At 38.6% G+C, this 15934-nt stretch overlaps 1 protein-coding gene across 1 annotated transcript in view; it reads right to left on the bottom strand.

The window, feature by feature from the left end:
* The window catches only part of LOC102751318 (chromosome unknown open reading frame, human C7orf60), an 88561-nt gene that overhangs the window by 59874 nt on the left and 12753 nt on the right, over positions 1–15934 (bottom strand). The window contains exon 3 of the mRNA XM_006759667.1: positions 2945–3115. Within this exon, the coding sequence (XP_006759730.1) occupies positions 2945–3115 (171 nt within the window). The remainder of the gene's footprint in view (positions 1–2944; positions 3116–15934) is intronic.

Here is a 15934-nt window from a genome sequence, read left to right on the forward strand (position 1 = left end):
TAATAAAATATAACTTGAAACCACAAATGTATTCCCATACTAGAGTGTTTAAATTATTATTACACTACTAATAATTAACTGGATCAGAATACTCATGTACTTACATGTACATGTACTTACATAAGGTGTATGACATATTGGCTATGTCACATATATACAATAGAGTACTATTTAGCCATTGAAAAAATGAATATCCTACATTTGTGACCACATGGATGAACCTTGAAGGCATTATGATAAGTGAAGTAAGTCAGACAGAGAAAGACAAATACAAATACTGTATGATCTTACTTCTATGTGGGAATCTAAAAATATTAAACTCAAAGAAACAGAGGTCAGATTTGTGGATGCATGGGGAAGTGGGTGGGGGCTGTAGGGGACAGGTGGTGAAAGGTACAAACTTTCAGTTATAAAGGTAAATAAGTTCTGGGGATGTAATGTACAACATGACTATAGTTAACAAGTATTACATATTTGAAAGCTGCTTAAGACAGCAGTCCTTAAAAGTTCTCATCATATGAAACACATTTAAAATTATGTGAGTTGAGGAATGTTAACTATTTCAAGTTATGGGTGTTAAACTTATTGTGGCAATCATTTCTCTCTCTATACACACATACACACACTAGAGGCCCGATGCACGAAATTCGTGCAAGAGTAGGCATTCACAGCCTTGGCGGCTGCCTCGATCCTGCCCTCGCAGCCAGGGCAGCTGCCTTGATCCTGTAGCTGTAGCCCTGGCTTCATGTGGAAGGTCATCCTGAGGGACGTCTGGATGGCCAATTGGTTAATTTGCATATTATGATTTTATTATTATAGATAGCCATTATGTCATACACCTTATCCTATATAATAAAAGACTAACATGCAAATGGTTCCCTTGATGGGGAGATCGACCAGGGGGCGGGGCCGGCTGACCAATTGCCCACAGCCCCTCCCCCTGGCTGGACCCGTTCCCAATTACCCCCCCCCCACCATGATTGGGGGTAGGGCCAGTTGGCCAACCGCCCCTGGTCCCTCCCCCCGGCTGGACCCACCCTTGATTAGCCACCCGCACCTTGATCAGGGAGGGCCGGCCTCGTGCACCAGCCTCCAGTACTTATATAATGTCAATTATATCACAATAAAACTAGAAAACCACTCATGTACTTATTAAATCAAATTTGTACCTCTATGCATACATTGATTACTGCCAGATTTTCCTATGAACTGCAAAATGACGACAATTGGTTCTATTAGTAATCTTTCATTATTCCTTGTGATTTTTTAGTAGACAGCAAATTTAAACATGACTTAATTGGATTTTCCTGTTTTGACTTTCTGTATTACCATAAGCATCCTAACTAATAAAAGAGAAACATGGTAATTAGCGTATGACCGCTACCCTTCCCATTGGCTAATCAGGGTGATATGCAAATTAACTGCCAGCCGAGATGGCGGCCGGCAGCCAGGCAGCTTAAACTGAACATGAAGCTTGCTTGCTTCAGTGACGGAGGAAATCAACGTTCCCCGCCTGCCTTGCCGGCCTCTGAGCCTGCAGTTTGAAACATAGTTACAAATATAGAAGCTAAACAAAACCCCAGAAACCTGCTTTCAGCGAGCTGGGATCTCAGAGCTGGAGTTGATACGGAGTTCCGATTATAGAACCGAAACAAACCAGATACCTTCTTTCAGCAGCGGAGGCCTAAGAGCTGGAGCCTCAGAGCTAAAGCTGGCCCAGAATAAAAAGAAAAAAAGGAGCGGTTGGAGGCTTCCGTCACCGCCAGCCTGAAAACAGCCCTTAGCCCCTTACCCAGACTGGCCAGGCACCCCAGTGGGGACCCCCACCCTGAAGGGTGTGTGACCAGCTGCAAACAGCCATCATCCCCTCAGCCAGGCTGGCCAGGTACCCCAGTGGGTCCCCCACCCTGATCCAGGACACCCTTCAGGGCAAACCAGCCGGCCCCCACCCATGCACCAAGCCTCTATTCTACATAGTAAAAGGGTAATATGCCTCCCAGCACCAGGATCAGCGTGACAGTGGGCAGCGCCCAAACCCCCTGATTGCCCTGCGGCTCTGTGTGTGACAGGGTGCGGCGCCCCAACCCCCCCGTACCCCCCACCATGGGCCCTGCTCTGTGTGTGATGGGGTAGAGCCATAACCTCCCCATCGGCCCTGCCCTGAGTGTGACAGTGGCGGCGCCCCAAACCCCTAATCGGCCTCACTCTGTGGGTGATAGAGGATGGCGCCCCACCCCCGATCCGCCCTGCGCTGTGCATGACGGGAGGGAGCTCCCCAACCCCGATTGACCCTGCTCTGTGCATGACAGGGGGTGGCGCCGCAACCTCCCCATCAACCCTGCCTTGAGTGTGACAAGGGGCGGTGCCCCAACCCCCCAATCGGTCCCACCTTGAGCATGACTGAGGGTGGCATTGCAACCTCCCGATCCTCCCTGCTCTGTGCATGACAGGGGGCGGCGCCCCAGTTCCCCAATCGGCCCTGCTCTGAGCCTGACCAGGGGCTGCACCTAGGGATTGGGCCTGCCCTCTGCCACCCGGGAGCAGGCCTAAGCCAGCAGGTCATTATCTCCCGAGGGGTCCCAGACTGTGAGAGGGCACAGGCCGGGCTGAGCGACCGCCCCCCCTCCCCCCGCCCCCAGGCCGAGTGCACAAATTTTTGTGCACTGGGCCTCTAGTAATTATTATAATATTTAATAAACTAGTCTTTCTCATTTTTGGTGAGGACAATCTATGTTATAGAGTCATTAGTTTTTCAAATATCCCTTACAATTTTATGCCAGTTTTCTACCTAGTAATATTACAAATCTGTACTCCTCAGCTTAATATACTACTAGTGGAGGAAGCATACTGCCCACTATTTGGTGTAAATCATCACACTACTTTACATTATTAACACAGCTACCCAGGATAATGTTAGCAATTGAAGTAGAAAAAGTATACTTACTCAGTTATAATTTCAGAATTTGTAAAGTTGAGGTTGGTTAAACGACCTTCAAGTTTAGACTGTTCATGTGTATTTAAGGCTGGAGTGGTCTTGGTGGCAAGTACAGCTCTTTTTTTATCTTTTTCAAGTGCTTTTCTCTTTCCACCATTTTGAAAATATTCTCTGCATATACTACAAGGAAAATAAAGTTATATTTAAAAACACTAAGTATGAATATAAAATAAAATGAAGAAACATCAGGCTTTATTACTCAAAATGGGACACATTAAAATTACAGATTCCTATTTTTAAAATGTCACAGAGAGGTTAAGTTTGAGAATCTTGTAGCAATTTCACATTTTTTAAATTATCATATAGAAAGCACAATCATAGATTATGTTAAATACATAAAAATTATGCTTGCCCTGGCTGGTTTGGTTCAGTGGATAGAGCATCGGCCTACAGATTGAAGGGTCCCAGGTTTGATTCCGTTCAGGGGCACATGCCCCAGCTATGGGCTCAATCCTCAGTGGGGAGTGTGAGGGAGGCAGCCCATCAATGATTCTCTCCCGTTACTGATGTTGTTATCTTTCCCTTCCTCTCTGAAGTAAAAAAATAAAATAAAATACACACACACACACACACACACACACACACACACACACACTCTAGAGGCCTATTGCACAAAATTTGTGCACTTGGACTGTGTGTGTGTGTCGGGGTCCCCTCAGCCCAGCCTGTGCCCTTCTTCGCAGCCTGGGAGCCCTCAGGGGATGTCCGACTGACGGGGAGCGGGCCTAAGCCAGCAGTCAGTTATCCTTAGTGCTGCCGTGGAGGTGGGAGAGGCTTGCCAGCTGTGAGCCCGGCTTCTGGCTGAGTGGCGCTATCCCTGTGGGAGCACAGTGACCACCAGGGGGCAGCTCCTGCATTGAGCATCTGCCCCTTGGTGGTCAGTGCGTGTCATAGCAACTGGTCATTCTGCCATTAGGTCATTTTGCATATTAGCCTTTTAGTATATAGGAGGGTATGTATATTGATATAAAATATGCCTTTCAGGAACACAGATGTGTTCATATATATTGCTGAACTTTATTCTTAACTGAAACATAAGTTCTTCCAGAAAAGCTTAGATAATTCTGCTATTCAGCTACAGCTTACAAAAAAGAATAGTAGTCACAGTTAATTATGAGCCAGTTATGCTGGTATTAGACAAATATCCCAACAGTTATTTTTCAGGTCCCTTCTGGTTTATGACAGTCAGGTTGTTAACACATTCAGAATCACTTCTTATTTGCTCTGAAAGAAGGGTATAAAAATCTAGTTTAGGAAGAATAGTATCATTTCATAAAGGTATACATTCAGACAGAACAAAGGCTTAAACACAGTAGTGGTTTTTATAACACTTGAAAAAATTATTTCTGTGTATCATGAGACTATTCCTGCTAGTCCCAATTCCTATACTATTAAAATGCAGACTTTTCAAGATGTATCATTTTAAACTCATATAGTATAGCCATATCAGGTTGCTATCCAGAATCAGAAACTGGTGACTGGCAAAACCTTAAACAACTTTTTTGTACCTAATATAATTGTAGGGTGAATACAGTAGGACACCATGCCTGGGTATATAATAGAATAACAAACACAAACCATAGAATCAACTCCAACACTTATTAGCTATTAAAGCCAAGGAATCTAACAGAGAAAAAAAAAAGACTAGTAAGACCTATTTGACAGGAAATACACACTTAAAAGCAATTAACGGATATACTTACCAAAGCTACTTAAAGTGAAGGAGAATGGAACCTAAAATAGTCTTTCTTTTTAACTTCTTAGAATAAATCACATCATAGTTACATATAGCTCATACTTTGAACAAAGCTAGACTTTTTTGTTCTATTGACACTCCCTGGTGAAATTCCAAAAACACATGGTAAGAAAAGAATTGAGGAATTAATTTAAAACTGATTTATGCAAAACTGATTTCTGCAAGTAGAACTATGGTCTAAGCATGGAACAATGCCCAGTTCTCCTCATATTAAAAGTATGCTATTAATTCAAACACAATTTTTATAGGTATCTATTATTTAAGACGTCTTTAACTCATCCTACTGAGATTTAGTTTTAACCCTAATTACATACAGGAATTGAAATACATTCATCATTAATTAAACATATATTAAGTACCTATCATGTGCCAGGCACATAGGTGACAGGACAACAAATTGAAGAAGGCATAATTGCCTTCAAGAAGCTCACACTAGTGAAGGAGACAAACAATTTATATAATGACTAGAGGCCCAATGCACGAAATTCATGCAAGGGGGTTGGCCCTTGCAGCCCCAGCTTCATCCAGAAGGCTGTCCAGAAGGTCGTTCAGCTGTCTGGTCTAATTAGCATATTATGCTTTTATTATTATAAAGAAAATACGAGTAATAGATAAAATATAATTGATAAATACCAAACCCACTCTAAAATCATTAATATAATTTTTGAAAACTGAGTAGGAATAAATCAAGCAAGGAAGAACATTAGTTAAGGAGAGAAGTGCTTTCCTGGCACAGAGACTAGCATGAACAAAGTCATGAAAGAAAAAGCAGCCTGGATCCTGAAGAGATGGACATCAGTTCAAAGTGTGTGAAATTTAAAGTGACAGGCAGAAAATGGGTGGAAGGATGGATGGACAGACGGACGGATGGATGAACTCACAAGTGAAAAGGCCATGAGGCCAATACACATACTAGGTGTACCAGTTAATGCAGATTTTGTAATAAAAGAAAACATAATTTCAAGAGAAACATCAAAAGTGCTTTATTCAAAGTAATGTCCATCGCTAGCTACACATTTCCCCCATCTTTTGGTAATTTGTGGATGCCATCCCAATAGAACTTTTCTTGGTTTGAGGCAAACCACTCAGAGACCCAATTTTCCACTTCTTTGTACATTTTGAAGTGCTGCACAGAAAGTGCATGTGCCATCGATCGGAACAAGTGGTAATCTGAAGGAGCAAGGTCTGGTGAATACAGCGGGTGGGTTAATACTTCCCAGGCAAGATCTTTTAACATGCCCTTGACTGGTTTTGAAGTGTGTGATGGTGGTCATCATGAAGCAAAATTACTTTGCTGTGTCTTCTGTCACATTCTGGTCATTTTACCATCAAAGCGTGGTTCAAATTGATTATTTGTTGTCAGTAGTGATCAGTATTAATGGTTTCACTGGGTTTTAGAAGCTCATAATACACCACACCTTCTTGATCCCACCAAATGCAGAGGATTGATTTCTTTCCAAAGCGGTTTGGCCTTGCAGTCCATGTTGATGGTTGACTTGGATCAACCCATGATTTTGGGATTCTCAAAATAAATCCACTTTTCATTGCTAGTCACAATTCGATGCAAAAAGGACTTTCTTTTGTGCCACTGAAGCAACATTTTACTGACGACTTTTCGGTTTTCCATTTGTTTTTTGTTCAGTTGATGTTGCACCCATTTTCCTTCATCTTTCCCATTGCTTGTAAATGATCGGAAATTGTTTGCTGAGCAACATTTAATCTTTCTGCAAGTTGTTTTTGAGTTTGACATGCATCTTCATCCAATAATGCTTATAATTGTTAGTCTTCAAACTTTTTTAGTTGACCTTGATGTTGTTTTTCACATTGAAATCATCACTTTCAACGCGTCTAAACCAGTGTTCACAAGTATCTTAAGATGGACCATATTCACCATATGCTTCCTGAAGTATTCAGCAGCATTTTTCTTCAAAATAAAGTAATAAATTAAAACTTCCCGCAAATGCTCTTTTTTGGCACAAAATTTGACATGTTTAAGTATAAAAATATTTATGAAGTTAACACCTTCAGCAAATTTGACATATGAAGTTTTGATGCTTGCTGTCAATACAACAAAACAGCATACATATCAAATCGCATTTATATCACATAGTATGTGTAACTCCATCTATTGAAAAATAATCCACATTATTAACTGGTACATATATAAGTGAGGGTTTACTAAGCAAATGAGCAGTGAAAACTCTTTAAAAAAAAAAGAATGCAACATTGAGGGCTTAGAATGCACTCCCTGGTAAATGTTACACTTAAAAAATGTAGGTCAACTTTTATTTTAAAACGGTTTCACGTTCGAAAGGAGAACATTTTAATAAAAATTAGTATTTTTTTCTTGAACATTAACTTACCAGTCACTGAATAACTGCACAAATTAACAAGCGTAACACAAATAAACCTATTTTTCTTATTCTCTGAAAGCAAAGTATTTCCTGTTGTGCACATCAAACAAGTCAGTACAAGACTAATGACGTGGCTAAAATTTTCGCTACTAGTATTAGTAGAGAGAAACGGAGCACCTGCATGTAAGGTGCATAAGGGAAATGAATGCAAGATGATTATAGTAATCAGTCATTAGCAAATGTTGTAGTTCGTTATTAGTAATTATGTATTACAGGATATTGTAAAAACTAAGCTATGAAATTTTTATTAAAATGTTTCTTACATACAATTATATTGGGTGGGTTGCAAAAATATTCATTGTGGTCTGCATGAAGCCTGTGGGCCAAGAGTTTGACATGCTTGGTGTACTTGTGTACTTGTACCGCAGCTTTTTTATCCAGCGTGTCTACTGATGGACACTTGGGCTATTTCTAGATCTTAGCTATTGTACATTGTGCTGCTATGAACATAGGGGTGCATATATTCTTTCTGATTGGTGTTTCAGGTTTCTTAGTGTATATCCCTGTAAGTGGGATCACTGGGTCAAATGGCAGTTCTATACTTAATTTTTTTGAGGGTTATTTTTTAACCTTTATTGAGAGTATTATAGATGTGCTCCCCTCCCCACCTGTCTGCATTCCCACCAGCAGTGTTCTAGGGTTCCCTTTTCCCCACATCCTCACCAGCATTTGCCATTTGTTGATTTGTTGATGGTAGCCATTCTGATTGGTGTGGGGTGATACCTCATTGTTGTTTTAATTTGCATATTTCTGTTCAGCAACATTGAGCATTTTTTCATGTCTCTTGACCATCTGTAAGTCCACTTTGGAGAAGGATCTATTTAGGTCCTTTGCCCATTTTTTTAATTGGATTGTTTGTCTTCCTTTTGTTAAGTTGTATGCATTCCTTATGTATTTTGAGAATTAGCCCTTTATCAGATGTATCATTGGCAAATACATTCATTCATACATACACAGGGCTCCCTTTTGATTTTGTTGATGACTTCTTTTGCTGTGCAGTTTTTTTATTTTAATGTAGTTCCATTTCTTTATTTTCTCCTTAGTTTCCTTTTCCTAGATGTATCCATAAACATATTAATACAAGAGATGTCTGAGATTTTACTGCCTGTGAATTCTTCTAGGATTTTTAGGGTGTCATAACTTACATTTAAGTCTTTTATCCATTTTGAGTTTATTCTTGTGTATGGTTTAAGTTGGTGGTCTAGTTTCATTTTGTTGCATGTATCTCTCCAAATGTTCCCAACACAATTTATTGAAGAGACTGTCTTAACTCCATTGTATGCTCTTGCCTCTTTTATTGAAGATTAATTGAGCATAATGGCTTGGGTCGATTTCTGGGGTTTCTGTTCTGTTCCATTGATCTATATATCTGTTCTTGTGCCAGTGCCAGGCCGTTTTGATTACAGTGGCTTTGTAGTATAACTTGATATCTGGTATTGTGATCCCTCCAACTTTGTTTTTTTTTCTCAAGATTGCTTCAGCTATCCATGGTCTTTTTTGTTGTTGTTGTTCCATATAAAATATTGGAGTATTAGTTCTAGATCTGTGAAATACGCCATTGATATTTCAATAGGGATTTTGCATTGAATCTGTAGATTGCTTTGGGTAGTATAGACACTTTAGTGATGTTAATTCTACCACTCCATGAACACGGTATACTTTTCCACTTGTTCATATCTTCCTCTATCTCGTTTCAACATCATATAGTTTTCAAGGTATAAGTCTTTTACCCCCTTGGTTAAGTTTTTTTCCCAAGTATCTAAATTTTTTGTTACAATGATAAATGGGATTGTTTTGTTTAGTTTCTCTGAGAATTGGTATATATAAATGCCACAGATTTCTGGGTGTTAATCTTGTATCCTGCTATGTTGGTACATTTATTTATTAAATTTAGTAATTTTTTTGGTGGAGTCTTTAGGGTTTTCTATGTAAAGTATCATGTCATCTGCGAATAATGAGAGTTTTACTTCCTCCTTTCAAATTTTGATGCCTTTTATTTCTTCTTGTCTGATCATTGTGGTTAGGACTTCTAGTACTATGTTGAATAAGAGTAGTGAAAGTGGACATTGCTGTCTTGTTCCTGTTCTTAGGGGAAATGGTTTTAGTTTTTTTCCCATTGAATATGATGTTCACTGTAGGTTTGTCATATATGGCCTTAATTTTGAGTGGCCTCTATTCCCACTTCACTGAAGAGTTTTTATCAAAAATAGGTGTAGGATTTTGTCAAATGCTTTTTCTGCGTGAATTGATATGATCGTGTGATTTTTTTTTGTCTTTCAATTTGCTTATGTGATGTATCATATTTATTGATTTACAAATATTGTACCAGTATTGTATAAGAGGAATGAATTCCATCTGGTCATGGTGTATTATCTTTTTGATATATTGTTGGATGCGATTTGCTAATATTTTTTGAGGATTTTAGCATCTATGTTTATCAGGCATATTGGCCTGTAATTCTCTTTCCTTGTAGTGTCTTCACCTGGTTTTGGAATTAGGATAATGCTGGCCTAATAAAAAGAGCTTAGAAGTGTTCCTCTTGGATTTTTTTGGAATAGTTTGAGGAGGATAGGTGTCAATTATTCTTTGAAGATTTGTTCTTTGAAGCCATCCAGACCAGGGCTTTTGTTTGCTAGGAGTTTTTGATTATTGCTTCTATTTCATAATTTGTTGTGGGCATACTCAGGTTTTCTGACTCTTCCTGATTCAGTTTTGAAAGATGGTATTTTTCTAGGAATTTGTCCATTTCATTCACATTGTTCAGGTTGTTGGTATACAATCATTTGTATTTCTATGGTGTCAGTTGTTACTTCACCACTTTCATTTTTTATTTTATTTATTTTGGTCCTCTCTGTTTCTTAATGAATCTGGCCAACGATTGATCAATTTTGTTTATTTGTTCAAAGAACTAGCTATTTGGTTTCATTTTTTTATAGCTTTTAAAATTTTTTTTGTTTTCTCTATGTCATTAATTTCTGTTCTGATCTTTATTATTATCTTCCTTTTAATAACTCTGTTGTTCTCTAATTCTCAGGGTTAAATAGTTTATTATTGATTTTTCTTGTTTTTGTTTTTTTGAGGTAGGCCTGTAGTACTATAAACTTCCCTCTCAAGACTGCTTTCACTATGTCTTAGAGCAGTGGTTGTCAACCTGTGGGTCGCAACCCCTTTGGCAGCTGAATGACCCTTTCACAGGGGTCGCCTAAGACAATCCTGCATATCAGATATTTACATTACGATTCATAACAGTAGCAACATTACAGTTATGAAGTAGCAATGAAAATAATTTTATGGCTGGGTCACAACATGAGGAACTGTATTTAAAGGGCCAGAAGGTTGAGAACCACTGTAGAGATTTTGACTGTGTTTTCATTACTTTCCAGAAAGTTTTTTATTTCTTTCTTGATCTGATTGGTAACACATTCGTCGTTTAATAACATGCTATTTAGACTACATGTGTGTCAATGTTGTTGAGTGTTTTTACTGTAGTTCATTTTTAATTTCATTCCATTATGTTTTGAAAAGATGCTTGATATGATTTCAATCTTATGGAACTTGTAGAGACTTGTTTTGTGTTCTAATATGTGGTCTATCTTTGAGAATGACTCGTGCACTTAAGAAGAATATGTATTCTGTATCTTTGCGGTGAAATGTCATATGAATGTCAATTAAATCCATCCGATCCAGTGTGTCACGTAGTCATTGTTTCATTATTTTTTTTTGTCTTAAAGATCTATCCAGTGAAGTCAGCGGGGTATTAAAGTCCCCTACTGTAATTGTATTGCTGTTCATCTCTCTTAAAGTTCTCCATGAATATAGACAGGAGTTCTTTTTATATATTTTGGTGCTCCTATTTTGGGTACATATATGTTTACCAGGATTATATCCTCTTGCTGGATGGATCCCTTTGGCGTTATGTAGTGATGCTTATTGCTCATGTGATAGCCTTTATTTTGAAGTTTATTTTGTCAGATATGAGAATTGCTACCCCAGCTTTTTTTGTGTGTTTTTATATTTCCATTTGCATGGAAAATTTTTTCCATTCCTTCACTCTCATCCTGTGTGTCTTTCTTTCTGAGGTGGATCTCTTATAGAGAGCATATAATAGGATCATGTTTTGAATCCATTCAGCTACCCTATGTCTTTTGATTGGAGCATTTAATCCATTTACATGTAATATTATTATTGGTAGGTAGTGATGTATTGCAATTTTAATTCGTCATGCATAGGATTCTCTTTTTCTTCTTCTCATTAGAGTATTCCCTTTAGCATTTCTCGCAATGTTGGTTTGGTGGTGATAAACTCCTTTAGTCCTTTCTTGTCTGGGAAGCTTTTTATTTTGCCATCTATTTTGAATTATACTTTTACACATATAGTAATCTTGCTTTTGGATCCTTGCTTTTCATTACCTTGAATACTTCATACTGGCCTGTAGAATTTCCAATGAGAAATCAGTTGACAGCCTTATGGGAGCTCCTTTATAGGTAACACATTGCTTTTCTCTTGCTGCCTTTAAGATTCTCTCTTTGTCTTTCATTTTTGGCATTTTAATGATGATGAGTCTGGGCATACACTTATTTAGGTTCTTCTTGCTTGGATTCTCTGTGCCTTCTGGACTTGTGTGACTTTTTCCTTCACCAGGTGAGGGAAGTTTTCTGCCATTAATTACTTCTTCAAACATGTGCTCTATCCCTTGCTTCCCTTCTGGCACTCCTATTATGTGAATATTGTTACCTTTCATGTTGGCCCACAGTTCCCTTAAGCTGTCCTGTTTTTTAATTGTTTTTCCTTTTTGGTTCTCTGATTTAATGATTTCTTTCTAACCTGGTGGATATCAAGTTTTGCTGGAGAAATATTTCCTCTGCAGCATGAGAGAATGTCTCCACACAAGAGACTGAAATGTTTGCCCTCTGAGCTCCAGTCCCAGAGCCCCCAATTCTGGCTTCTGCTCACACCACTCCAGTCCACTCTGTCCACCTTCTACCAGAACCCAAGATGAATGTTGCACACAAAATTTTGTGTGTTGGCCCTATAAGAGGTTGCCTGCATTTCCAGCCATCTCTGGCTGGCAGACAGCAATCCTGCTGCTTTGCAGAGCCAGATTTTATGTTGGCACTTTTCTCAGTTCTGGTGTTCTGGGCTGGGGGGCCCAGCTTGTTATGTAGACCCCTGAGTTCTCAGTGGGAACTTCCCCCACCTTGATAGCTAAGATATTTATCTGGATCTGCAGCTGCTGTCTCTGGAAGCCCCACCAGCCTTTTCATACCTTGGCACTTTCTACCAGTCTCTATGTGGTCTCTACTTTCCATCCTAGGTTATCAGGGTTCTCTCCAGCTAGTGTTCAGTTGATTTTTCAGTGTGGTTTTTCAGTATTTTAGTTGTATTTCCAGTTTTGTCCTGGGAGAGTGTCAGTGTAGCTTCCACTTACTCCATCGCCATTTTGGAATCCACTAAACTTACACAATTTTATTAACTAATATTATCCCAATAAAAATTCTCAAAAATATGGAAAACAAAAATAGACATGAGAAGAAACCTCCAACATAACACTTCAACATTAATTAAATAAGCAACTGCAGATATGAAAGAACACTCCACATTTAAAATTTTAAAATAACATAATAAAGATAAATAATTGGAGAATTATGCCATGAATATAGACAGAAAGATTTCAATTTTTCTGCGACCCAAAACTGCTCTATAAAATAAAGTCTACTTGAAAGGGGGAAAATATCTCGTCAACTCAGTATAGATACCATGTGCATTCCCACATAATGTAGTATACTGGGAAGGACACTATAACAGCAGTCACCAACTTTTAGAACCTCGTCGACCACCAGTGGTCCATGGACCACCAGTTGGCAACTGCTTCTCCAAAGGTTTTTTTAAACCAGCAGCCGCCAACCTTTCGGACCTCGCAGACCACTGGTGGTCCAGTTGGCAACCGCTGCTATAACCTATGTAATATTCTTGCTAATATGCTTAACTTGAATCTAATCACAAAGAAACAATCATATAAATCCAAGTTAAGATGTTTTTGTCCAGAAACTGAGGGAAAGTGTGAATCAAGGGTTTCATATCTAACCAAACTGTGCATCTTGTAACAAAACCTTAGAAAAACAGGTTTTGTTGTCTAAGAACTCAGCAAGCTGTTTTCAAAGAATCTAACTGGAAGATGAACTTCATTTGTGAGATGATTTGCAAATGTTGGTGAAAAGGATAGTAGTGGATAAAAAGCATTAAATGAATTTTTTAAAAGTATTTTATAGTGCTGAAGGCCTCAATTCTCAGTGAAGATGAAACAGTTATAAATAGTTATGTGCCACTTATCATAGCAACCATCCTCACAAAGCAGAAATTCCATGAGATGCATGGAGAAAGAGATATAGTTAACAACAGGGAACTTTAACACACCACTTCAATAAAGTGAGTGAAAAATAAAATTACAAAAACCCTATAGTGCATAATGTTTATTTTTTCACTATTTAACCATCTTATATATATACTTATATACTTAACATATACTCTGATTAAACAGCATATCATCAAGTGCACATAAAATAATCACAAAAATGACAAAATATTCACTTACTGACTTCATGCATTAAGTCTTGAAGAAAACCACAATAAGAGCCATAGGAAAAATAATACAAACAAAATCATCCAATCACAATGCAATAAAAGTAGAACAACAATACAGAACAAAAAAATCCATTTCACCTGCAATTTTTTAAAAATATATTTTTATTGATTCTAGAAAGGAAGGAAGAGATAGAAACATCAATGATGAGAGAGAATCACTGATAGGCTACTTCCTGCACATCTTCTAGTGGGGGTTGAGCCTGCAACCTGGGCATGTTCCCTTGACCAGAATCGAACCCAGGACACTTGTGTGTCCTGGCCGACACTCTATCCACTGAGCCAAACCAGCTAGGGCTACCTGCAAATTTTTTAAAATTAAATAACTCTGGGGTCAAAGGGGAAATACTGATAAAAAATCACAGGATTTCTAAAAAAACAAAGAAATAATCATGAAACCACCACATGTCAGAGTCTAAGGAATCCAACTGAAATAAGGACCTGAGGAAAATTCAAGCCCTTTAATGTTATAGCAATACAAATGAAAGAATAAAAATAAATGAAATATTCAACACAAAGGATTAGGAGGAAAAATGTAAACCAAAAGAGAGCAAGGTATTAATGATTTAGAAACAAAATGAGACCAACAAATAAATATACAAACTGGTACTTTAACTTACACAGCCTTTTGCAAATAAAGCTGAAAACAGAAGAAAAAATTTTCAAAGAATATATACTAAATATAGGACTATAGGAAAATTTATTACATTTGACTTTTGGTTATTGGTGGAAATGGTAAGTTTAAACAAAACCAAAATTGACATATAAAATACAGACTTTAAAAAAGCACCAGTAATCCAATTAGGAATTCTACCAAACTTTTATTAAACCAGATAATACCATATTAATCATGTTTTTATTTTTTTATCTTATGATGTTTTGATATCTTGGAGGACCTTATATACCTAGGGAGAAACTACCTCTCACAAGGCTAGCTAAAGATAATGAACAGCTAACTTGGGAGCATGCCTCTCAAATGCAAGAAAGCATTTCCTTTACGTTACTCTCAGACATCAACCTATTAATTTCTCTGCCCTAAATCAATCCTGGTACAGGTACCACACAAGGTAAAGCTCTTATTCCCCAAAGCCCACCAGAATTATTAAGACTAGCCAATCCTAAACTGTTTACGCTGCCCTGCTCTGTCTTTCTCACAGAAACCCCATAACGTCTCTGGTCTGTACTTTCCCCTCACTCCTGCTTCTGCCTTCTGACCAAATCTGATGCTTCCCTTGTGGACTTGTGTGGAATGGCATGCCCCCTTCTCTCAGGATGTAAGTAATAAATGGCACTTTCAATGGCACTGATATCTCTGTGTTGTTACTCAATCACCTCTATAAAGTAAACTCGCACGAGTACAAATGAGATAATCTCAAAACTATTTAAATAGTTCCAGACCATAGTAACAAAGAGAAATTTTCTAAGGTCATTTTTAGGAAGCAAAATAACAATGATAATTAGATCTAATTTCTACAAAAAATACAGACCAATATCACTTATAAATATAAATGTAAAAATGTAAAATAAAGTGTTAGCAAATAGAAACAAACAGACCAAAGAATATGCATTCCAGGAATACAAGAATCTAATCTAATAAAAGACAAACATGCAAATTGACCGTAACTTTGCCTTAAGCCACGCCCACCAGCCAATCAGAGCAACTATATGCAAATTAACCCAACCAAGATGGCAGCTGGCAGCCACAGAGCTGGAATGAGGAGGAGGCTTGGTTGCTCCAGTGAGGGAGGAAGCCAAGCTTCCCTCCTGCCACAGCCCGCTCTGAGCTCCACTCAAGGCAACAAAGTTTCAATTATAGAAGAAAAATAACCCCAGATACCTGCTTTCAGCCAGCTGTGGCCACAGAGCTGGAGCGAACAGGAGGCTTGGGTTGCTCCTGGCAATGGAGGAAGCCAAGCTTCTCGCCCGCCCTGGCCGGCTCTGAGCTCCACTCAAGGCTACAAAGTTTCAATTATAGAAGGTAAATAAATCTCAGAATAAAAAAGAAAAAGATAAAAAGGAGAGGCTGTGAGCTTCTGTTGCCAGGGGCCTTGGCCAGCCAGAAAAGGGCCCTCAGCCCCTCACCCAGACTGGTCAGGCAACCCAGTGGGGACCCTCCACCCTAAAGGAGAG

This window comes from Myotis davidii, unplaced genomic scaffold (genome assembly GCF_000327345.1).
Source record: "Myotis davidii unplaced genomic scaffold, ASM32734v1 scaffold276, whole genome shotgun sequence".
In the NCBI taxonomy this organism is placed as follows: Eukaryota; Metazoa; Chordata; class Mammalia; order Chiroptera; family Vespertilionidae; genus Myotis; species Myotis davidii.